The sequence below is a fragment of the Phoxinus phoxinus genome (genome assembly GCF_949152265.1).
Source record: "Phoxinus phoxinus genome assembly, chromosome: 18".
NCBI classification, from domain to species: Eukaryota; Metazoa; Chordata; class Actinopteri; order Cypriniformes; family Leuciscidae; genus Phoxinus; species Phoxinus phoxinus.
In genome coordinates this window covers 17228805-17255740 of record NC_136893.1, presented here as the reverse complement: position 1 = coordinate 17255740, position 26936 = coordinate 17228805, and the positions used below count along the sequence as shown (strand labels likewise).

The 26936-nt window shown below is 37.5% G+C and overlaps 1 protein-coding gene across 2 annotated transcripts in view; it reads right to left on the bottom strand.

Annotated features, from left to right (window-relative positions):
• Window positions 1–26001, bottom strand: part of tafa1a (TAFA chemokine like family member 1a) — a 39918-nt gene extending 13917 nt beyond the window's left edge. For both annotated transcript variants that reach the window (XM_079588589.1, XM_079588590.1), the window contains exons 1-2: window positions 25707–26001; window positions 24903–25032 (exon numbers count right to left, since the gene is read on the bottom strand). In XM_079588589.1, coding sequence (XP_079444715.1) covers window positions 24903–25032; window positions 25707–25715 — 139 coding nt within the window. In that variant the 5' untranslated portion in view covers window positions 25716–26001. The remainder of the gene's footprint in view (window positions 1–24902; window positions 25033–25706) is intronic.
• Window positions 26002–26936: the final 935 nt, after the last annotated feature.

Sequence of the window (26936 nt, the reverse complement as noted above, 5' to 3'; positions counted from 1 at the left end):
GTAGGGAATCCTGCATCATACTGCTTACTACAAGGGCTATTTCAGGCACTTATTCAGTTTAATGGATATGAGACCAGGCCATCGGGGACCAATATAGGCTCATTTTCCTGTAGCAGCCGGGGTGCGCAGAGAGAAAAATAGACAGCGTATTACACACGGGCTATAACTTTGACTCTTCTGCTGTCTAATTAGCCAGCTGGAGTGTGTGTGTGTGTGTGTTGTGTCTGTCTGTCTGGAGAAGGCATAGTGTGTGCATTCGGCCTCAATTGTTCCATTCATCCGCAACCATCTGTGTGAGAGTTTTCCCTGACAGGCAGGTTATATCACAACCTCTCAACAGCAAACAAACACACTTTCAGAGGACAAACAAACAGCGACAGATGAGCAGGCACAATGGGCCTCTGCCTATGAACACATGAGCCTGGACAGGAAACATTTCAGTCACATGCACTGCAAAACAGCTAGAAGGGAAACGGGTTGACGAAAAGAGGAGCTAGTCTGGGTGAGGAGGACACAGAAGAGCTGCACACTGAAAGCATCCATTCCCTTTAGTAGTCCATTACAGGTGTGTAATTTATAATCTTGAATCATCTCTTACAAGAGTGTAAACACTGTGACTCTGTGGCACTATGTTTGAATGATTCGACATGTCAACCTCTGGCTTGACCAATGGTGTGAGTTTTGGCTGGACTAACTGCAGTGCTGGGTAGGAACTGATTACAATCTGGATTGCGTAATCAGATCCAAAAATTAAGTACGGTACTTGTTGTAATTAGATTATATTACATTTTAAAATACTCATAATCAGACTACAGTTAGTTTTTTATTGATTACATATTATTCACACAGTGGCAGTAAACCATTCATAATTTATTGATTCTCCCACTTCTTTTTCATGTTTTAAATATTCCTTTTTTATATCTCGCTTATATGTACATTCAAAAAGTCTTCTAGTTATGTTAAATTGCACACAAACCAGCCACTTGTCAGGTGACTAATTACATGAAAATGTAACTTCCCTTTTCATTAAAATCACAAACCCTGTCCAGTTCATTCAAGAAACCCAGACGTAATGTATTCATGTTGTTGATAGCAAAAAAAAAAAAAAAAAAAAAATGTTTATCTTTGTATTTTTATAACAATACGGTATAATATTATCCTATTCAATTCAATGTGATAAATGAGTTAGGTAAAAAGTAATCTAATAGTAATCAAAAAGTAGTCTGATTATATGACCTAAAATGTGTAATGTAGTGGCTTACATTACTAACTACGATATTTGTCATGTAATTTGGAATCAGTAGCGGACTACAATTTGTAAGTAATCTACCCAACACCAACTAACCGTCAGCTTGAAAATGATAAACAGAGCCAAAGGGCTGACCAGACATTAAGCAATTGTTTTTGTAATGTCTATTTACACTAAATGCAAATAGTCTGTCAATATACACTAATTCTGTCCACCATTGTCTTGTTGAGGAAGACAAAATGGCAAAAGAAACCCCTTCTAGACTCCATTCAAATTTTACTTTTAATGTCAAAAGAAATTGCTGTTTAAAAACTGTTTGAGGCAATAAGGGGCTTTATTTGTTTGCATATTCCTTAATGATCTTAAGGATTTTTCTTTTTAAAGTCGTCTATCCAACCCATCACCCACAGTGTAGTAACATGCAAGTTATGTTCTGTCATTACTTTATTATTATTATTATTATTCAGCCCATACAGCCTGATAAGACAAGTATTACAAGTTAGTAATCTAATTTTTTTCTCTTCATAGTCAGTTACATAACGTAGATTGTCTAATTTGATACCAAAAAGTAAGACTGATTAGATTACCCCTTGACTAATCGATAGTTGGTCATACTAGTATGTTTATGCAACTGGCCCCAGGTCTATTTAAATCAGGAAGGAAACAGCCAGGAAACAAGAATATTTGAAACCCCAAAACCAGAAGGTTTCATTAAGGTGACCTTGTCAGAATACAGGTTTTAGCCCTACACTCTGACAGTGCTGTCAACAGCGGTTGATGAGAGCGCAGACTCATGACACGCACAAAAATCACAACCTCCACCGCTATTACACACTGGCCAGGGGTGTTTATTCCTTTGGGTGTTACATCACAGAATGCTGTCATTCTTCTGGAAAAAGCTGAAATTGTTGAGTACCGTTCACTGATGAATTGCTTCATCCTCGCAACCCTCAAAACAAATTTGTCACTGACGGGGAAAAAAAACCTGTTTCTTACAACCAAGCTGCTTCCACCGTGGCAAAGAATGAACTCTGAGGCAACAAACAGAGGTTATCTATTCCAGTGCACATGAAACACATCCCTAGCCGTGTATTTTCACTGCCACAGAAAAACATCTAGGCTACTTATAGAGCTGAATTATTACCAAGTGAAGGAAAACATATACTGCAAAACTATATAATTGAATTTTTTTTATTAAACGATATTTTTTATAACGATATTTTTTTATCAGTATCTTCACTACCATTCAAAAGTTAGATTTTTTAAATGTTGTTTTTTTTAAAATATACTGTAAAAACGGAAATATTGGGGGATATTCAGCATAGTGAATCCTCTCCTCCATTGACATCCATTTTAAAAAATGGCCTCTTATCTCCTTCCCTGCGTACCGGATAGCTAGCATTACACTTTTTTCTGCTAAGGTTGAGGCTTTCCTTTAAGTGGATTTGGTGGCTCTCACCTGCTTCTTCATAGATTGCGACATGCTGTGTTTCGGTTGATGTGCGTTTGAATGACTAATAAGTGCCTTCAAACAAAGAGTGGATCGGGATAATATTCACAGCAATTAATAACTTAAATTCTGCTCTGCACCTCAAACTATTGGATCTAAAATGAATCTAGGCTATAACATTTTAAAAGGGCAATTGTACAAATATCTTTGTTATATAAAAGATTGTAATTATATTTTGTTTCTTTAGCTGTACGTAACAATGTTAACTTGTAAAATGTCAGTAGCCTACAGTACGTCCATATTGTACTTTTTAGCTTCTATCCAAATGTACAAAAATGAAGAGTTTACAAAATGTAAAGTTTTGCACCTGAAAATGTTATATATATTGATACATTGAGACCAGGCTGGATAGTCAGTATTTTTGTCTTATGCAAGTATGTGAATTTTTGCAGCAACAATAAACAGATTTAACTGCAAAGCCCCTTGTTCAATTAATTTATTTGAAAATTATTCAAATGTTTAAGTCATTCCACAGATGCTCTGCTGAGCGGCTCCAGGACATTACACACTTTGGTTTTAAGTCACTCCATAGACTTTTGTTGTAGGTTTTGTGTTTTGTTTTCCTGTAGGAAGATGAATCATCTTCCACATCCCAGATCTCCTTGCTGCGCCATCAGGATTTCTCTTGCTTTCGATTTAGTTCCCTATCCATTTTCCTTTCGCTTTTTATGAGTTTTCCGGTCCGTGCCGCAAAGAATCGTGCCTCAAGCGTGATGCTGCTTCACAGTAGGGATGCCGTGCTCGTTGTGATGTGCTGTGTTTGGCTTGTTGCGATATAGCACTTTGTATTAGGGCCTGAAAGTTGGAATCTGGTCTAACTACAGAATCCTCTTCCAAATTCTGAGTCTCTCCCACACGCCTTTCGGCAAAACTCCTGCTGAGATGTGATGTGTGTTTTTTCCCTCTCAGCAAAGTTGTTTTGGTTGCCACCCATCTGCACCAGGCAGATTTCTGAACTGTGCTCGCTATTGTTGTCTCGCAGAGGACTGTAACTCTGTTAGTGTTGCTGTGTTAGTGTTTCTCTTAATGACCTCTGCTTCTGTGGCTCCTCTCACCCAGACAGACACTCCGTTCTGGAGAACAGCCAGTTCTGGACACATTCGTAGTTGTTCCTCATGTCCAAACCATTTTAACGATGGCTGTCTCTCTGCTCAGAGGTACATTCAATTCTTTAGATTGCCTTCCGCTGCCTGGTATTTTTCAAGAAACTCGTCTCATAATTACTTTTAGTGTTCTCTGGCGTTTCTTTGGAAATACAATACACCCGTACAACTTCAAACACACTCAAATGGATTCCTGTCAAGTCATTGTGTATCTTGGCAAAGGGTAATTAACTTTTATAAAAGTTAAAGGGATGTATACTAAATTATTTTCTTTTTAATTTATTTTAAAATGGCTTAATATAATAGCTATTTTCCCATTATAGTGCAGTGGTAGCTAGTTGTGCTTCAGGAGTTTACATTGGATATCAATTAGCAACCCAACAGAGAGCCAAAAGTGTTTTCTCAGAAACGTAAATGTTGTTAAAATCGAGTAATTGAAAAATGAGTCAGGACTATACAAATCAGCTCCTTCCATGTATTTATTTAACATATTTAACAAGTTCAACCCATATTTAATGTGCTCCGCATCATATTTTCTTTTACCTTGTTTTTGAGGATGAGTGAATGCATGCGACCTCTTTTTACCTAGTAACAGATGAATGGACACTAAAACATAATTGAGTTTTATTGCTCAGCCATTATGGAATCTATGAATGATTAGATGGTTAGTTGCATTTTATTTTATTTGCATTCAGCTTTGCTTTTTTCTCGCTGTCTGTGACCCGATCAGAACAGATTTGTGACCCATTTGTGGAACCGATTTTACCACCACTTTAATAATGATCTTTGAGTTTGTGTTGAGAGCCATAAAATCTGAAATACTATGGACGCCCGTTTATGCCTAAATAATTGTTAGCTAAAGTTTAAAATAAAAAATAAAGTCATACTGTGTGATAAAAAGTCACAGTTAATATATATTTATTGTGAGATATAAAGTCAAGGCTGGGAACTGGGAAACACTGTTCAAAACTTTAAATTGAAAACTTTGAAATAAATCAATGCTTCAGGGAGCAGGATGCATTAAATTGATCAAAAGTAACAGTTAAGACTGTTAAATATATAAATATATTTTATATTTATGCACAACTCTTTTCAACATTGATAATAATAATAATAATATGTTTATTGAGCAGTAAATCACCATTAGAATGATTTCTGAAGGATCATGTGACACTGAGGACTGGAGTAATAATGCTGAAAATACAGCTTTGTATCGCAGGAATAAATTACATTTTAAAATATATTACAATAGAAAACCGTTATTTTAATGGAACGTTATTTTTTTAATCAAATAAATGCAGCCTTGGTGAGCACACGATTTCTTTCAAAAACAAAAAAAATTGTTTTCACTTTATTTTGATGGTCCCGTTAACACACTCTGTTGACTGTAAGTAGCGTTGCACATACATGTCCACTAACTCTCATTAGAGTATTAGTAGACTGGTAGTCTGTTGGAGGACCATCACCTTATAAAGAGTTAGCAGATATTAAGCAGACAGTCTACTACTACTCAAATGAGAATTAGTGGACATGTTGCTGCAAAGTCACTTATAGTCAACAGAATGTTCAAAAAAGACCATCAAAATAAAGTGTTACAAAAAAGACTGTAATAATAATAATAAAGCAACAAGATACACACGGTTGCAATTCACTTTTTTTCTTTAATAGTCTGAGGTGAAAACAGGCTTTTTTTCTATTTAACAACTCTGCTCCATCATGTAAATCTGTAAAAGCTTATGGATAATTCATTCTTTTCACAGACTAGCATAGAAACAATACACACTTCCCTAAAATGCTAGCAATTTTTCTTTTGGGAAAAAGAAAAAAAAACTTTAAAATGTTCAATCTCTCTGCTGCTGCTGGCATGATGTCAGTCTGATGGAGTCATGCTGTTCAGAGCTTTGAGATGAAGCTGATTCACAATGAGAGATTTCACATGAAGGGCAAACAGAGAGTCCCATCAGCGCACACCCCTTTAAATGCACAGCACTGTGTTTTAAACAAAAATAAAAAGGAGGATGGCATTGAAAGGTGCTCTGAACAAATATTTGCTCTCCAGTAAACAAATCGGAGATTCTGCTCAGGCATCTCTTCACCTCTGCCCTGAGTGCCGAGGCAGAGCAACCGACCCCGGCCACTAAAGAATAAAATATTTGCGCTGACTAGCAGCTAATGCGTTTTTGCCATATCTCTGTAAGCAACTCACGTGTGAATATACAGTTTGTTTTTTTACTCATTCCAGTGGCCGATGGGCATGGTTATATATCACCGCTAAAATTATGCAAAAACTGTGAATGAGCACATGTTCCATTTATTATCTCTGTCGTAGATTCATTTTTCCGAAACAATGCCCTTTCAAATGGCGGGTAGTTTTTTTTTTTTTTTCACAATAGGATTTTTACAACACGTGTATTTTACACATGGGTGAAGCAAATATCAATAGCGGGACTGAAAGCACGAGTCACAGAAGACAAATGAAAGCTGGTGGTTTATAAAACTACACATGCCTCCGAGCACCACTATCCAAGCGCAGAGTGAAAAACAGCCTGCCAAGGGAGGCCTGTATAAAACTGCCAATGTTTTATTAAAATGCCGTGCAACTACAAAAGGGAAGAGCTGGTGTTGTTTTTAGATGAATAAGAATGGCATGAAAGGGGTAAAGAGAGAAGGGACTGAAGAAGAGAGAGGGAGGAGAAGGAGAAGGGAAGAGAGAGAGAATCTCTCCACATCAGTATGCGTTTCCTCAAAGGCCGTCAGCGGGCTGTCACATTCAGAGGGGGCTGAAGCTTCAGACACTGGAACTGATCTGGGGCATGAAATCATATTCTGACTCTCCTAAAAGACCTTAAGAGAAGCTGGTCGTCCAAAGGAAGAAAAAAAAAATTGTGGGTGCTCTGTTTGTGCACTTGATTCAGCAGTGATTTTACACTAGCAATTTTACGCCAAACTTAAGCAGAGGAAACGCATACGAGAGGCTGTTGATAGAGTGAGAGCGAGAAAGTTACACTATTGTATAATGTAGACATATGAACAGCATAGCCATATGCACAATGTGTTTGTTTTGTTTGTTTGTTTGTTTTATGTTAGGGGTAAAATGCTGTTTTGCTTGGTGCATAGTCAAGATCAAGTTAGGACACTTGCCTAGTTTATATAAAAATGTATAAATAAATATTTAAAAACACAAATATATATTTCTTTCTTTTAAATAAACATTATGTACGGTAATCTACCCTGACTATAGTTAAGGGCTATTGTCTATAGGTTTGTAGTTCATATTCATATTTTGATTAATATTCATAAAAGAAAATATATTTACATGTCTTTCTTTCTTTTAATATTTTTAATTCATATTTTAATTTATATATGTGTGTGTGTGTGTGTGTGTGTGTGAGTGAGTGTGTTCAAAAGAACAGCATTTATTTAAAACAGAGTTATTTACTCTCACCTTTAATGCAACCTTAAAAAATATGAACAAAATTAAATAAAAAAACATTGATTAAAAAATATTAATTTCTTCTTTCTTTTTTAATCCTACTGACCCCAAACTTTTGAACAGTAGTCTACACGGTTTACAGAACTTTAAAATTGAATTGTAAAATTTGAAATTTTTATAAATCCACCATATTGACAGCTAGTGAGCACCTTACATCTCCATTGTTGTCCTCCACTAAAAAAATATGTTTTAGTTTGTGCTGACAAGAGAGTGGGTGGATGAAAATGTTTTAAAGATATGCACAAGGCATGAGTAGACTGGCCTAACAGTCTGTGGATGCACGATTTCTGCCGCAGCATTTTTAGACAAAACTCTTTTTATTTCATCTACAGTACTTGTGCAACTTAATTATAAAAATGTGAATAAATTGTTTTCTTTTTAAAGTCACAATTTGAAATACACTTGCTCCAAAGCAAGTCCCCCCTCAGGTTTGAAGCGCATGACACTTGTGTGCTTGTTGAACATTTCAATTTCAAAACCATGAGCGTAAATAGAGATTCAATCCTCCCTTTACTGGTTTAACAGCTTCCACTCTTTAGCTTTCCACTAGATCATGGCTGTGTGGATGTGCTCCCTTTCAGACAGGAGCGTAAGTGAGGTCAAGTGCTTCAAATTCATCTCAAAGGTGTTTGGCGGGGTTCAGGTCTGTGCCGAACAGTCAGGTCCATTCACACACTGGTCTCTGTAAACCATTTCTTATGGGCCGCACCATGTTGAAATTCACCAAGCTTCTGGGGTCTTGTAAATCTCTGTCTAGAGAGATTGCGTCTGTCTGTAATAGGTGCAGCAGAAATAGTCACGTCTATCTTGTTGATCAGTGTGTGATCAGTGTGTGAGCGATTCCCTGTCCTCTTCCTAATCTCTACCTCTCCGCCGTCCTCCAGTCTTCACAACAGAGCTCATCTCGTCTCCAGAAGAGGCTGGCGTGTGTGTGAAACATTCGGACCTGGCTGCTCTTCACACAGCTTTCTCATGCTCAAGCGTAATCACCAGCGCTATAGGCATCGGCATGACAGACCTAGACAGACAGCCTTGTGGCCCGAGTAATTTTGCCGTAAATGTCGCGAAGAAGTGTTTCAGACAAACACAATTACACGACGAGATTGTCTGCCCACATGCATGAATAACCAGGAGATGAGAGCTTGAACCGGTAGAACCAAATTAAGCCGCTCTCGGTTGTGCTGTTCTGGATGCATTCAAGCACATAAGTATTATCTACTCTTCTTCTAAAAATACACAGCCACTGAACCCTGTTGAATACCTGTCTTCATGGAAAGAGCAATCTGTTTTCAGTACTGCCACACTGATCAAAGCGGCCCACTCGCGCCGTATAAATGCGGCCGGCTCAAATTGTCCAATGTTAACAGTAGCAAACACACTCGCTCTGCTTTGCCTCCTTAAACCATTCACACCTCAAACAACCTCCGTCTAATCCCTTCATCCTCTCACAATGAGAGGAATGAGCTCGGGCTGCAATAATGGCCTCATAACTTCATGAAGGTGAGTGTGAGAATGTGTGGGTGCTAAAGCACACGAGGTATTGAATAAAGAACAGCGGCGCCTATCACGTACCAAGCCCCAGATTGGGTTGCTCATTATCTTGCTAATTTATGAAGTTCCCCTCCCTTTCGGCTCAATTTCAAGCTCAAGATGCTTTCTTTCGAAATAATAAGGTAATTAAATATATACCGTATGAAATAATGGTAATTAATGTTGCAGTGTATTCTTGAAGAAGTCTTATTGCAAGAATGCGGATTCAGTGGAAATGCGTCTCATTGAAATGTATCTGCAGTTTCCCAGTGGACTTGAATGGAAAATAACAGAACATAAAAGCATATCTCAACAAAACATAATGCTTATCTCAACTGAAGTGATTATTTATGGGTATGACACTGTTTACCACACATTTTGTCTTAAAATCCCATGATATTCGGCTTTAATGAGTCCTATACCGCTGTGGGCACAAATAAAAAGGATTAAAAGAATAAAAATAATGTGAATGAGAGTCTAAACATTTGCTCTGTGAATATGGACACAGGGGTTCTTATTTGTCAGAGCGTTCGCCTGTCCGGTTTAATTACTCCACAAAAGAGATCATGCTTCTTGGCCGTAAACCATAATTTCCATGTATTATTAGCAAGCTAATAATCGTGGATCAGAGAAACAGCGTTCTTCTGGCTGTGATTTTAGGTAGTGCTAATCTCAACATTTTGCTTGCAGGGCATACAAAATACAACTCACAGTGGGCCTTTTAAACTCTCATTACAAATATTCACATGGCCTGGGGGAAGAACACTGAACTGATGTGTTAATTCAAATGCACTAATTTCACTACTGCTTAATTCCCATTATCTCTTGCTCTTTGCATAGTGCACATTTAGAGGGGAATTGACTTGAATTTCTTGGTCATTTCCTGGTGTGATGAGTTTTTCCCCTCACTGTGGAAATATGTTCCAATTCTTTGCAAATGATTCCAGTGGCGCAGGTTTATTTTAAACGTTCACTGCTCTTGATTGCATATAACACGATTAATATTTATCTTTTCTTGCAATGTGAGCATATTATATTGTAGGGGAGTACAGGGAGTCATTGCTACAGTTATTAGATTAAAAATACAGAAAACGGTAACATTGTGAAAATTGATGGTAAAGCTGTATTTGAAATTACATGATCTGTCAGAAATCATTCTACAATGCTAATTTGCTTCTAAAGCACATCCAACAAGTAAAAAAAACAGTAATTTATTTGAAAATTACTCACTTTTGATTAAAGATACACTTTTTAAAAATGTTTTAATAAGTGTGGTAAACATGATGATGCTTTGACGTTTTGTTCTACAACGTAAATGACACACACCAATACAGAAAACACAGATTTTACAGAAAATCCATGCATAAAACGTGTTTACAATAAGTAAGATACGTTTGTGGTGTGAGTGTGTGTCATTTACGTTACAGAACTAAATGTATCGTCAAGTTATGTACCACAGACTTTATTTTACTCACAAATTGAAAGACCCAATTATAAAACCACATTGAAAATCTCAAGGGAACCAGTGGCGAACTAGTTTTCTGTGTTTTGACGTCACCCCTCTATACATCATCAATCCTTCTTCCAAAACATGTTTTTTGTCTTACCCTGACTGACTTTTATTTCTCGCAATTGCGAGTTTATATCACGAAATTCTGAGAAAAAGGCAGAATTGTGAGATAAAAAGTTGCAATTACCTTTTTTATTTTTTATTCAGTGGCAGAAATAAGCTTTCATAACAATGATATATGAATGTATAAAATGTAAAATTATGTCCCATGTTTTATTATATTGTTTCAGACCCAGTAGTGTGGTAGGTTGTAGCAGCACTCTTTGTTCTTTACATAATTTATACAGTTTATGGATGAGTTCATGGTGTCTGAACCAGTTTGTAGCAGAAAACTATGAAAATATTATATTAAAGTGTGAGACGCATAGCACCAAAATACACTGAGCTAGAGACGTTTAAATAAGATGTTACTTCACACCCGTTCTCCTAAGTGCTTGTTTATGTAGACAGCTGGCACCTTCATGGGAATTCCAGTTTGATTGTTATTTACATGTTGTGCTGCAAAGCAGTTTGACTCAGTTATTGATTTTTCATGTATATTCTGTTTATTAATGTCAGAAACATTGCACTCTACTATTACCGCTTTGAGTTATTATTAAAAGTTGAACATCAACTTGTGTAACTTGTCCTCAGAATCCCTGTAGTGTTTAATGCTTCATTTATCTATGGTTGGGACAACTCCCTTCCGAAAATTTAGCAATTATGCTTTATTGTCACTCCACAGCTGGGACATGCTAATGGCGCACGGATGATCTGGCCATGCTGTAGAATTAATTACCTCACACTGAATTCATGAAAGTGGTGTCCAGACAGGAAAAAGTCCTGTCCTTGCTGAAGAGAGTCATTATGTGTGTAAATGAGTCCAGAATTGCCCTCAAACGCACAAGTACTAAAGCACTCTCTCCGGCTCTCTCTATTGATCTGAAGGGCCCTCAGTGTGTTCAGATGTGTGCTTAAGAGTGATGTCCTCCATGCTACATCTCTGAAGAAGGACAGTGAAATGGTCTGCAGCTTTATACTTCTACATCTGCTTTTCTCTCGCACGACTAAGAACGTAGATGAACAAAAAGAAGAAAAATACCATGATCAATTTTGTCAAGATTAAAGTGGTTTATGTTAGGTTTCTTAGTGTTTGAACGTTTGATTCATTTTAGTGAATCAGTTGTCTTCTCTCCCATACGTAACATTGGAAAGTCTGATTGATTTTAGTGCATTGTTTCGTACTGAACCCTCTTCTCTCTTATATGTAAAGTTTGATTCATTTTATTGCATCGGTACATCCTGAGCAGTCTTCTTTCTTGTATATAACGTTGGAAAGCTTGATTTATTAGTGAATCAGTTTTGTCCTGAATGGTCTTCTTTCTCTTATGTAATGTAACATTGAAAAGTCGGATTCATTTTAGTGTATCGTTTCCTCCTGAACTGTCCTCTCTCTCTCATATTTAACATTCGAAAGTTTGAGTCATTTTAATGAACCGTTAATTTGAACGCTCTATGTAAAGGAAAAGATTCACAAAAAAACGATTCACCAATGTATTAATAAGCATTGGAGCGTGACTGTCGTGACATTTTTGTTACTAATATAAACAATGATTGTGTTATGATTTTGCATTTCATCAAACCGTGTTTGAACCACACAGTGTTTGAACAAGCATTTTTATCTTTCGGAATAGTAGTCACTGATCGTACTCATGCACAAGCACTCAGCCCACTGGAAACTTGAGCTGCTTTACGCTACAAGTGACGTTGAACGTCTTAAAATTCATTGTGAGAGATTTTGCTTCCTCTCAATGTGGTTTTCATTTTCCCTGCCTGCATGACGGTTTTTGATTGATTACTTCTCGGCATGGCTGATGGCGTCAACTTTCGCATGCAAAACAGTTAAATTGCCTCGCCACCTCTGCTGCTCAAGGTAGGAGGAGGAATTGTGTGAGAGAGAGAGTAGGTGCAAAAGAGGAAGTGAGAAAGAGTAAATGAAAGAGACGTACAGAGCGATGGCATGTTTATCATTGCACAGGGATCCTCTTATTGGGTGTTTGTGGCTGTGAGCGGCGTGAGAGGACAAAGTGTGGTGTAATTAATTAAGCTGTAGGCGACCAAAATCCATTTTTCTCAACCACCGCCTGTACACTTTCAATTACTCCTGCTGTTTAAACAATTACACACAAACACATTCTTGGTACACTCTCTGAATTATTCATCAACTGCAAAAGTGATTTTTGACTCTGACTCAAACGATTAACTGCTATAGAAGACTCCAAAACTTGGAGACGCTTTTCAGTGTTAGAGCGCAACTGAAAGTAGCTACTTAACTACTTAAAGGGATAGTACACCCAAAAAGACCATCAGACCATCAAAGATGTATGTGTAAGTTTCTCTTCAGTTGAACAGTAAAGATGATTTTTTTACTGAAACTAAAGTGGTGATTCATAAAAGTCTATGGCTATCGTCAATGAGAGTCAAAAAAACATACAGGCAAAACAAAATGAATACCAGTGGGTCCTGACAATACCTTGTCTTATGAGGCGAAACGATCGGTCTGTGCTAGAAACTGTACAGTATTTATAACACTGGTTATTATTACATATAATCCACAGCCTCGTCAAACTGTCTTGAGCGCGTTCACGACTGTAGACTGTAGACGGTCGTGAGCTTTCTGTGGCATAATGAACTATGCACGGGAGAAAGAGACGTGTACGTATATTAAAAATATATACCCTTTTCACTAATTTAGTTTTTAACGTGGAAAACACTAATAGGGTAAACTTCTATAGTGGTGAATGTGACGTGTCATCATCTCACGGGTCAGTTTGCTCTTGGACATACGTCATAATGCAACAGGAAACTCCAGACTGCCGTGACAGTTTGACGAGGCTGTGGATTACAGGTAATAATGTAGTAAATAAGGTTTAGTTGTTTGCACATACCGATTATTTTGCTTCATAAGACTTCGTCAGGAGTCATGGGTATTAATTTTGTTTGCCGGTATATGTTTTTTGGACTCAAAGTGTCGGCAGCCCTTGCATTTTACGAATCACCAAGGACCACGGTTTCAGTTAAAAATCTTCTTTATTTTTCTACTGAAGAAAAAAAGACACCTACATCTTGGATGGCCTGAGGGTGAGTAAATTCACAGCAAATTTGTATTTTTAGTTGTACTATCCCTTTAACTAATATTTCTCTTTATATGTAGGCTACCGTTTAAAGTCTGATTCGTTCTTGTGAAATGGTTGGTCCAGAATGTTCTCCTCTCTCCTAGTATGTAACAACGGAAAGTCTGTTTTATTTTTAGTGAATTAGTTCATTCTCATGCGCAGGGATAATTTAATTCACTCTAGTAAAACAATTCTTTTTTTTAATGAAAAGGCAAAGTTAGTTCAGGTCAAATGGAATAACCCCAAGATGATATTCTTGATTTTTTTTAAACGTTTGTTTAAAAACTTTAAATGAAATATGTTTGAACATTTTGGAAAATAATGATTAATGTGAGTTGAGTACAATTAACTTTTTTCAGGATGTAAGGAACACATTTTTTTACATTTAACTTGACTTTTTGTTGTTGTTAAAGATTGTGTTTGATGAATGAATAAAACCAGCATGAATACAAAGATTACATTTATAAGAACTTGGCACTTGCACCCTAGATTTATTCATTATTTCTCCTCTTCATCTCTGTCATCCTAATTCTAATCCTAATATTCGAATTCATCCCAATATTTTACAAATATGCCCAGTTACACAAAGCAGCAACAGCAATATTCTGTTGACATCTTCAGGCCGTAGTGGACTCGGGTATTGATTCTCATCAGCTATTCCCAGAAAATGATTCACAAAACACTGTTGGGTTGTTCCCATATACACAAATTATGCAGAAATCTTCCCTGGCATGAAAGTTGAATTGTAAGCGAGACAGCACTACACTATCCTCCACGCTTGAGTCTGTTTCTCTGTCTATATTTGTTCAAATTCAGGAACTGTCATTTTGCTTCACAGTAAGAATAAATTTAAAACCACAACAAAAACAATACGGGCAATGTTTGGCTATGCATCACCGGCGCAGTTTCTGTTCCTCCCTGCTGAATATCTGAACATCAGTCTGAACTCATCTGCAATATAGATTTCTCACTTGCACCCTAGAAATAGTTTGTTTTGAAACTGATGGCACAAACAAGCCTATTAAACTTCTGCCGTTTGCGAGATATGAAATCAATTAGAGGAGATTAATGGATAGAGCAGATCAGTGTTTTACTGTGCTGTGAAGACTTTGATTACCCCAGCAAATCCCCCTTGAAACCACAAATCATCAAACGGAGAACACAGCTTCATATCATAAGTATTTTGTAGCCATGACAACATCGGCGATATGTCACTTTACTCTTATTGCATCATGGGAGATCTGGAGAGCATTAACACATCCAACTAGAACGAGATGACAGGGATAAAGTCTGTAACGACCCAACATACAGATATAAAGTAGAAATGCTCACACTTCAGCTGAATTATGTCAATTCTTGGCTCTCTTCTTGACAGATTTAACATTATTGCCATATCACCCACTTGGTTTCATGTATAATTTTATTGTTTCACGGGCACTGAGTCACAGTATACTAAATTTGACTTTTTAGCTAATGATAAACAGAAAAAATACTTTTTATAAGACTCGTTTATTATAACATGAAAAATGAAAAATCTCCAAAGTAATGTAAAATTGAAAAAAAAAAAAAATTCTTAATTATTCATCCCTTTTAAATCATCATTGGCATTTTTTTTTATTTTAATGGGTTTGGTTGATATTAGATAGTTAATTGCTAAAAACACTTAATATCACTGTTAAATGTAATATTTAGCTAATTTTTCACACTGCACATGCCTAAATCCACTCAACCGACTCAAATCTGCAAGACACCACATTATAGATATTTGTATTCCAGCAATATAGTTATTCCAATCATAAAATGACAATAATGTCCTGGATTGGTCAGAGTCCAGATCTCAATCCAACTGAGAATTTATGAGTGGTTTGAATAAGACTCTACTCACAGTCTCCATGCAGCCTGACTTGAACACTTGTGAAAAGAACAATAGGGGAAACTGCAGTGGCCAGATCCAAATCCACATAGAATTAAGATTGGAAGTGCTGAAAGGGATGGATCCAACTAATTTAACTGGAAGGGCCCGGGTGTGAATTTATTTTGCAGATTATTTTTGACCAATTTGTAAAAATTCTCCCTTTGACATATAAGAAAAACAATCCTGTTTCTCAGTGTCATAAAATCCAAAAATTAATCTTCTGTGGTTCAGTGCTGTGAAAATAATTTAACATGAAAACTTCCAAAGGGGGTGAATATTTCTTTTGTGTTCAATAGCTAATTAATTTTGACCAATTTGTAGACCTTACATTGACATGACAGACATTTTTTCTATGAATCACTCATCATAGAAATGCAAAAGAAATGTCATTAGCAAAAAACAAATTGTCTGTGTGTTAGTGTTAAATAATAAAACATGAGCACTCCCAGGGGGTCAATACTTTTTTATAGGCACCATATTGTTGATATTGAGAATCGGTATGAAGTGTCACTTATAGTATATATATTTATTTGGTTTGACAGTGTAAGTTTAAAGACTGTTGAAATTATGAGAGAGGCAATAATGGGTAACAGTTTTGTGATTTAAGAGAAAAGAAATAAAAATCTGTCTCTTTGTTCAGATGTCACGTGTCTAATAAAACTTATACGGTTGATGTAATAAAGTTTATATAGAACTTCCATGCTGTGGCCAGGGAAGATTTCAGAGGTAATATGTGGTTGTATGTGTCTGGTGGCTTCAGGTATTGTGAGGTTAGATTGGCATTCATAGAACCGCTGTCTGAAGCAGAGAGAGAGATGGAGAGAGTGAGCGGAAGTGTGACAGAGAGCAGATGGAGGACAGCCCAGGGGCTGAAGCTGTACGACTCTCCCATTGTTCCTACAGGCGAGCTGGCACTGTCAGGAAGATTGGATGGAAGCGGGAGAGATGGACGGAACGTCTCTGCTAAAATAATGTGCCTTTAGGAACTGCATTATATAAGGCTATTAAACTGTCAGTGTGTGCTGGCGTACATGCAGGAATATAACCTTTGTTTTGAAGCAGATGAAAAACACATTCCATGTTTGTTTTGGATGTACATCCATGGCCTGCATCCGTCGGTGCGTGTGGGGGGAATTATCACAGATGACTGTCTTCTCTCTCTTATGCCGCTGAGATATATTTAATACAAAGAAGGACACGCAGGATGCCGTGCCGCAGTCGAGCCCTGATTCTGTCAGAGGCACTTTGCGAGGAAGTCTTCGGGCGGCTTCGGCAGCCTAGAGCTGCAGATGGAGAACCGGCATCCAACGTCTCCTCTGTTATTGAGCTTTATTGAGCCCTCCTGGAAATTTCCTCCATAGAAACTCTAATGGAAGAGCAGAAACCAGATGACTCTTTTATACAAAGGGATCCGGGCATGTCTTTTTTATAGCCTGGGAAGGATTGGGAGAAATTGCCTGATTTCCCGCAATGAGCGCGTTTAACTGTTGTTTAAGCAAAACGGCATGAGTTAGGGGTTGGCGTATTTGTTTGTTTAAATATTTGCAAACAAGGTCTATATAGTACCTGGAGAGAGCGATTCGTTAGGATTCCCATTCGTCTCAGTGGCAATTGCTGGGCTGGCGTAGGGCCAGGTCTAGAAGAACGTGACCTGGAGGCTGCCATCTTCATGGGTGCTCAGTTCTGCTGCCAGGTTGTTTTGAGCCAATTAACTCAACTTAAATGGCATGTGACTAATGACTGTAGAGCCGAGAGGGAAATTATGTCATGATCCCACTGATTGGCTGATGGCCGCACACTGTCCCAAACCCTTCTTCCTGAGCTGGGAAGTCAGCAGCAAAAATATACATTTTAATTTCCATTTTAAAAGCCCCTTAAAAAGAATCAGGCTCTGGTGAAGCATATACTGTGATATAATGAAATATTTGCATTGCGTGTTTTATGAAACACTGTAGCTCTGCAGATGTCTCTTCATGCTGCTTTTTACTAAAAGAAACCTTGTTAATATTTATATTTATTCAATTTAATTGTCCTTTTTTCACATTTTCTTTTTTTAGGATCACAAACATAAGACTCCTTATGCATTTTAACATTAAAATAGTAATCCCAACCATTCCTAACATTGGTAAAAGCATGCAGTCCTTTCAAGGAAATTTGCTCTTGCTCTTATAAATGGAGATGTGAGGTACATCTGATTCCTCATATGACTATGCTCGGGTGCATGTTGATACATATGCGTGTGTCATGCATTTTCACACGTCCAGACGCATTGATCAAGGAGCTAACAAGTAAAGTGAATCTGACAGACAATCTATATTTCCCAGAAACTCAGCGAGATTGATATGATATCTGCCCTCTAAAACCACAGCGAGCTGTTCATAAGCACAGTTGTATTGCTGTTAAAGTAAAGAGGCAGCAGAACTGCAGTTATCGGATTAGACTGCTGTTATTTTCAACATAATACAGTTAGCCGCCAGTCTACTATTAACACTTGCACTTTAATCTCTGATCTACCCAGGTCGATTCCGGTGTGAATGTTTTCATAATAGCCTACATGTCCTTGGCCTCAGTGATGTTCTCCCAGGGCCCCGAGAAACTGTGTGTGTGTTTGTTTGTGTGGAGTTTAAAGGGTTGGTTCAGGTCTCGGTTTGTTAGAGATGGGTTATTTTCTACATCTGGAGAGTTCAGACTCATAACACTAAAACATGGCAGCTATGCATGCATGACAAAAACAATTTGCTTAGTGCTGTTGCAGCTGTCAGTGCTGAATAAAGACCTGGTCTCATGAATCACCCATCCTCATCTGTCTGTCTAAGCCGGAGAGCAAGAACAGCCGGCAGCACATCTGTGAGAAGTGCTACACGCTCCTCTCTCCGTCTGTCTTTCACTCTCCGTCTCTCACTTCACCCATCTCTACATTTAAAATACATATAATCATCGATTTGCATCTCAGCAGCAAGTAAATCAGGACCCTTGAGCCCACAGAGCAGCTGATGTATCACATAGTCAAATTAAAACTCTATGGGCATGGTGTTTCAATGCATATAGCTACAGTAATTCTGATTGCTTGGTGTTTTGCTGAAATGCTTTTCATGTGGAATTTTTATAATTATAAGATCATCTTTATTCAGCCTTTAAAAGGTTGCATTCAATTTATTAAAGCAATAAGCCACAAGAAACTGTGCTTCATGGTAATTTTAGTGTAACAGTCTATAGTATTATGGTTGATTGAAGTAATTAGTTAAATATAAGTATTTGGGATGAAAGACAACACAGACACATTTAAAAAGGTCAAAAACATGTAAAAGTCGATTTCTGGCCCCGTTATAGGGATGCACCGATATTAAAATATTATTCTGGCTGATGCCAATAATTATTTTAACCGATGGTCTTAAAGTCGATGGTCCAGTAAATGGTCTTAAAATGAGAAGATGGATATTCATTTTGAGATTACATTTAGCAGTGTAATTAAATGTAGTGTTTTGCACTACAGCATTAACTTTTAAGTGAGTGTGAAATGATGGCACAGATCATTTAAATGTAATAAAAATACTGGAAAAAACTATTAAATATTAAACATTGTCAAAAATACAATATCTACTAACTTGTATTGTATTAATCTAAAGTTTATCCCGATCTTCTAACGTAATAATTTCCCTTAATGAATTTGCTTTATAAAATAACATTTTAATAATAATACAAATATATTTAATATTTGTATTGTTTGGTAGCTGATTTTTGTGATATGTGTCTACCAACACGTTTTAGCTGTGACCGTGATTTTTTTTTTTGCAATATTGCATATCTTCTCAAATCTTATTGCTTATATTTAGTTCATTTTTCTAACTATAGACTGTTTGCAGTTGCCATGCGACATAGTATCTTGGCACATTAATATGTGCAGTTTATACTGCATAATAATCAATACTGCATAAATCAAACATATGCTCTTATAAACCTCGACCTCCTTTTGAAATTCAAATACAAACTTAAAATTCTCAATAAGGACAAAAAACATCTTTGTATTGAATGCAACTCAATTAATCAGTTTCAGAACAACACCGTTTCCTACATTTTGCTGTGGAATCTTGGTCACTAGTCACATTGATGTTTTCAGCGAAAGCAAAGGTGCCGCAACAATTCATGACCTGTCAACCCTGATACTCAGGACAATCCACCAGCCTCAAAGCACTCGATACTTATACAAATTTCTCTTTACTAATACAACACACATGCACACACTCCCACCCTCTCCAAAGCCACAATCTCACCCTGACTTGAAAAAGCATTACGGTTACAGGACACAGTTGTCATTACATCAAAAAAATGTCCACATAATCACAAGGTTTGAAAGCAGAGCAGATGTTGTCAGTTTGGCTGGCCTTTAAACAGTTTTTCTTACGTGATTGACAGTTTGACAGAATGTTTGCTGAGCCTGACATTTTTTACAACATGCAAATGCATCCTAGAGCCATCGGTGCCGGTTGTTTGTGTTTTTCATACAGGAAAATGAGAAGAGAAGCGATAAAAGAAAATGGCTGTGAAGCTGTGGTTTTGGAAAACGGTGACATCTCAAATTCCAACCTCTGTAAACCAAGTTTTGGAGAAAATATAACCATAAATGATTATATCTTTTAAAGAAATAATCATTTTGGAGCAGAATGGGGGCTTTTAATCAGAATTATTCTATTCTGCTTTCACACTGCAGTCAAGAAACATCTAAATGCCTCAGAATTGTTCATCTTTTGAGAGAACATATGGACACTTAAACGTAATCTCTGTCCATTCATTCCATCCAGCAACAAATGTGAATTTCTAGCAACGTCACCAAAGCTCATAAAAGCCCAATCTGTGCATTTTGTTGATCTGCTTTGATACTCAGATTTGGGGGTAATGGAATCCCCCAAGCGCTCAGTGGGCCACAATATAGCCCTCCATTTAGGATGAACGTGATTAAGAAATACACTTGTTCTCTGTTAAGACTCTCAGCTGGAGCTCGATTATTTAGTCAGGACTAGCTTTACTAACATTGCTCTATCTACGCTCTGAATGGCATTGGAGCTAAATCGGTCAAATCTAAATAGTCAAAGCATTTATTGTCAACGGTGGCAAAACTCCACTGATGTGCTGCTTTGAATCAAGAATAGCATGTACCTCTATAATTGTTCTAAAGTCTGTACAATAAAATCAATTCCAATTCAGGATCCAATCCCAGTAAAGTGCCTCTAGCAAGATTAGTTAAGGTAAGTGGTACGATCTCGAATTGCTTTTTGCCCTCACATTTGAAGGTGTGAGGTTACAAGAAGCCTTCGTGCTTTCAATTGAGGTGAACCTTTAAACCACCCCAGACCGTGAAGATATTAGATAAACAGGATTTCGCAATAGATTTACATTCTGATACAAATGTCTCATATCCTCTTGACCTGATCTGTGAAAGTGAGACTGTGATTTTTACCATGATGGGCACTTTATTATTTGTTCCTACATTCCTCTATATGCAAATATGGTTTGTTTTAGATACAACTTAAATTGGTTTGCAACATAAATAAACTATTGTTGAGGATATTTGCAAGAATATTAGTTTATTATCAACTAATATTGAAAACTACTCTCGCACTATGAGGTCAGAGAGCAGTGGTTCTCAGCTGGTTGTTTGCATGTCCTGATAGGGATAAAATACTAAAAAAGCAATGTCAAATTGAAATAAAATATACAACTAACCAGATAATTGTGTACAGATAGCACAGTAACAGGCATTTTATAGGGATGAAAAAATGCTGCTTTTGTTGTTGTTGCTGTTGTCAAAAGATGTCTCCTACAAAACTGCGGTATTTTGGTGCAAAATATATCTTACATTAACAGTATAGGTAAATACTAGCCAAATTAAGCAGTTTCTTGACATGCCCCCCTCGAAAAGCATGAACAAAATTATGCAAACTTAAAAAAAAATATGACCCCAACTTCATTAAATACTGACCACAATATGTTGTGTGCAGTGAATTATCGGCAACCGCGAGCTTGAAACGATCAAAACAATTCTGGTGCTGTGTTGGGTTGCCACTTGATAAATGTCCAAATCTGGGTCCTGCAGCAACATTATGTTGAGAAGCTCTGTGCTAGCAATCCATCCCCTGTGTGTACTTTCCTGAATCTTAGTTGTTTCCAATGAGAATTAAATTAAGCTAAGGATTCGCTGAAGTTGTTTTGCACCACTTAATAATACACTGCTAAACAAACCAGTGGTTAAAACCTTCACCTGCAATTAATTTTGATTGTCCACCATGGTGAATTAACCAATGCAAGTAAACTGTATAAAAAAAAATTCAATACAAATACTCTGACACCAATCTTCCATTTTTGAGTGTCATATACATAAGGATTATATTATATTATTATAATAATGTTTACATTTTACTGTATACAAAAATATTGAAATAGTGTATATAGCCTACTATCTTATCTGTCTGAATATTCTGATTGGCTGAAACTTGTGCATTAAAATTGTTTAATACACAGGTAGTTCCAGTCTATTTTATCACCGTTCTATATTAATGCGCAGCTTATATTGAAGTACACACACACACACACACACACGCACACACACACTTTCAGTCAAGAGATTACGCTGTGCACTCACAGAAACATTGATTAGCACAGAAACTTATCAACGCTTATCAACATTTATTAAGAAATTAGCTTCGCTACTAAATCGCTACATTATATTACTCAGCAAGGATGTTATAACGTCACTGATTTTAAAGGTGACATATTATGCCCCTTTTCACAATATGTAATATAAATCTTTGGTGTCCCCAGAATGTGTCTGTGAAATTTCAGCTCAAAATACCACCAAGATCATTTATTATAGCTTGTCAAAGTTGCCCATTTTTGGGCGTTCCCTTTAAATGCAAATGAGCTGCTTTCCCCCGCCTCCGTTCAGAAGACGGTCGACCCTTTACATGTGCTTCGGACACTCAAGCAATAACAAACGCGAATTTCACTCATCTAAAATCTCAGAAATAACCACCAGTAGCGGAGTGAAGCCTTATGGAGAGACTCAGGAAGAGGTTGCAACTTTTAGACTGCCTGGATGTTTCTGAATGGTTAGTGGATGGATACATGTATAGTAGTTACATTGATTCATCTCATTGACACAGCTGTGACATTTTTTGGTCAAATAGTGCTCTGTGCTCGTCTGTGCAGCCAACTACAGAACAGTTTGCAATTTGCATGCTTTGCTCGAACTTTTGCCATTGCGTTAGAACTGGTTACACTGTCGTCGCTTGCGAAAACCAAATGGTGGCGCCGTGAGTGGAAACGTGCAGATGAGGGGCGGTAATATTATAATAAGATCCCCTTCCTACGTCAGAAGGGGAGGGAAATCTGATCGGCTTATTATTTGACATGCTTGCAGAGAAAGGCTTACACTCTCTCTCTCTCTCTCTCTCTCTCTCTCTCTCTCTCTCTCTCTCTCTCTCTCTCTCTCTCTCTCTCTTATGGACACACATATAGAGAATATTAATATTAAAATAGTAATATATATATATATCATATTGTAATAATAAAATAACATTAAAACTATAGACAATATTAAAAATATCTTCACTTGTTATGGAGATGAACAAAAGTCTTATTCGTTTGGAACAACCTGAGGGTGAGTAAATGATAACAACATTTTCATTTTTAAGTTAATTAACCATTTAAAATTTGAAATGTAAGTTTAAAGTACTAGAGCAGCTACATTTAAAGTATAAGGAGAAGGATAAACTGAAACCAAGCAGAACATTATGGAATAAATGCACCCTTGTTTAATTTTAAAGGGTTTAATGTGTGATCAGGGGTTGATCTAGCAAGGGTGGCACCAGGTCTATGAGATGGCAACACCAAAGCAAGTGCCCGTGCAGTTAGTAGATTTATGGCCTAACATACACAGCCGTGTTCACGAATATTGCATTACCACACAGTAATCATCTATACTGTTTAAAAATAAATAACAAAATGTCAATATATCAAAAACTAAATATCAAACTTATTCAATATATTAAAAAAATATATCAAAAACACTGTATATCAAAAACATCAACATATTCTAAATGTATGAGCTTGTAATCACTACTACATAAAAAGCAAAGTAGTTTTATCAGTAATACGTAAGCTACATGGATAGTATAAATCACAAGTATTAATGCAACTTTAAGAGCAAAAAAAGCTTTGAATTTGAATTGACTATGCTAACATTAGAAAGAAATGCCAAAACATCAAAGCACTGAGACTGGATCAGTTTTGCAAACGATGTTAGAGTTTCTGTTATTAACAGGTGGAAATGCCTGTATGTGGATGTCATGGGAGGTCAACCATATACTATAGCAACATCCCATCAGCTGTATAGCAAGAGCCTAGCAACCACCCAGAATATCATAGCAACCACCTAGCAACACCTTAGCACCCAGAACATCTATCAGTTCTGACCCAACTTCAAATTATTTAACATTTTATAAACAAGACTTTAAATTGGCTTTAAAACAAGCCAGCATAAATGTATCTTTCAAACTTTTCAATCTAGTAAATTAAGATTAGATTCTTACCTAAACTAATAACTATCAGTTTCCGTGTTCAGGATCTTCCTATTGATTTAATCTCATTTTTTCCGTTAGATGGCAAAAAGGCCTATGTCCACAATGAAAGTGGAGCGGGCGGTCGGAAAATTAACTCGCCAAACAACACGGAATCCCGGACAATTCATATCCGGATGAGATTACATTTCTCAGAGGACCTTTGAGTTAGCCAAGAAGCAGTCACTTTCCGATTCACAAACAAATGGAAAAACCAAGAACTCATAAAGAACCAAGAAAGCACAATTTATGGAAAGACGTGTTTTCTTGGTGCTCACTGGAGAGTCAAATGACATCCAGCTCCACCTCTGTGGGTCTAATGGGTGGAGCTTGACCTAGTAATGTTTAGGGATCGGGTTATGGGTAGAGTTATAGGGTGTGGTTGGACCTTTTAGCTCCACCCATTGCATCCAGAGAGGGGGAGCTGGACGTCAAGCTCCACCCATTGGCTCTGCAGTGAGCAGCCTCTCTTATTTTTAGTCTTTACGGACATGGACGCACCACTGCTGAAAAGCTGTACAAGAAACACTGCATACATTTTTATTTTATACCGGGATAATTCTGGGGTGGCAATGCTTTTTATTTCAGGGTGGCAGTTGCCGTCCCGGTAGATCCTCCCCTGAGTGTGTTGCATCTGAAGTAGTAGATAAAACTTGTGCAGCCCACCCTGATAAATGCATTCCTGAACCTTTCCCCCACAGAGATTAAACAAAGAAAAGTCAGAGTGGACGGTGAAGCAGGAGCTGGACAGAAGGAAGGACTCACCGAGGATCTGTATGTTGGTTCCAGGAGGGGCCAGGTGCTGCTGGATGGTCTCGTAGAAAGTGGCCTCACACATCAGCAGGACTGTCACACTGACCCACACCCACACCAGCCACGACATCCCAACACTCCTCTGAAGATAGACAGAGAGCGAGAGCAAGCGAGCGGTCAGTAACATCTTGCTTTCTTCCTCTCACTTACATTCACTCCTACCTAAGTGCCGTGAATGCCATGAGGTGCATTCAGACCTGACATTTCTAATTCAATCTCAAAATAAATAAATCACTATCTTGTACGCGAGCGTGAGAGAGTCTGACAGAACTTGAGGAAATCTCTCACAGCTCCAATCTTCATGTAGACTGAAGTGTGTCTATTAGGCCACATTTAGACATGAAAGTGCCACTCGGTTTGTTTTCCTCTCTACCTGACAGCCTGCCTCTAACCTAATGTCTCCAATTGTCTATTTATATTAATAAATAGGAGTTGTGACTAAGCAGTTTCTTCAGATAGCGTGAACTGAAATTGAATGTCATACTATAGAACTATAAAAATGTCTGGAGAACTTATGAAAAGAGCCAGACATTCAGTCTCACGGCATATGCTTCCTAATGAAGGCTATAATAATCACCGAATGCGAGACCAGCTCAAGGTATTCATGCTGATCTTTCAGTGCACTCTTTTTTCACAGAGACAGAGAAAAAAAAACATTTTCCATGCATCAAGGTAAAAGCATGTTATATTTGTTTTTTCTTAACAATTACTATTGAATCAGATGCAAAGAGGAAAACAAAGCTTGTTCTACTGTACCTGTGTCATTCAGGGACAGCCGTAGGAGAACTCAATACTTTGTCCTCATCCTCAATCCATCCATTGCGAGGTGTCTAGATATTCCCGGGTCCAGGTATTGTTGTCTTGTAGAAACTCTCAGTTCTTCTCACTTTGAAGCCTGAAGCTGAAATCAGGGACACTGTAGGACAAACAAAGAGCGAAAGAGAGAGAGCGCTATGATCTAAAACACGGCAAACCCGCTCCAACACTAGAATCGCCTCTTCACTCCCCTGAGCCACAGAGATGATTTTCCGCTTCACATTTAAACACAACTGAAGGGCGGTACTCTCTCTCTCTCTCTCGTCCTCCCCCCCCCCTCTCTCTCTCTCTCTCGTGTCACTCTCCCATTTCATCTCTTTCTCCCTCACACACTTTCTCTCTGTCTCTTTCTCTTAGTCCCTCACTCAATCTTTCTCTTTCTCCCTCCTTTGCACGTAATAATTTTTCCCGATACGCGAGAGCTCCTAGCTTCAAGCTATATGTGATCTCTCATCTAAAACCTGCCTTGATCTAACAGCCGCCTGAAACTGGGAAATGATGCCGGGCATTTGTATCGTAGTATAACGTTCCAATGGGTGATGTTGAACTGACATTTATAAGAAACGTTTTTAGAGCAACATGAATCCCCCTTGGGTAGCTGAGGGTTCGATATTTTTCGCTCAACATGCAAACAGATTGTGGTTGTGATCTCAGGAACTCGCCGGTTTTTTTAAGCTCTTTCCCTCAGCTTGTAATTGAGCCCCAGACCTTGACAGACCTGGAGTCACTTGCTTGTCACCGACAAATTGCTTAAGCAACACTGTTATGCACAAAAAAGTTTTTTTTTTTTTTTCAACCACACTAGGCTACAGACTATTGACTTGGGAGACAATAAGAAGGTCCTAAAAATAATCAATTAGTTGTTTTTACAGGGCATGAAATGCAAAGATTAGTGCGGAAATAAAGTCTCATTGTCAATAATGTTCAAAATCAGTTGAACTTGGAGATAAGAAAAAGGAGTTGTTTTGGATGTGGCCTCGTTTATTTGAAAGACATCTTAAATTATCTTGAATAAATATATGTAAAGCATGCACAAAATTGAATGGTATTTGTCCTGTAAAAGTGACAAACATGATCAGTGTCTGATATATTTGACATGGTAAATCATTTAGTTTTAATTGGGTATAATTGCGAACAGCAGTAAAACTACAAGATGTTTTTAGTATTAAT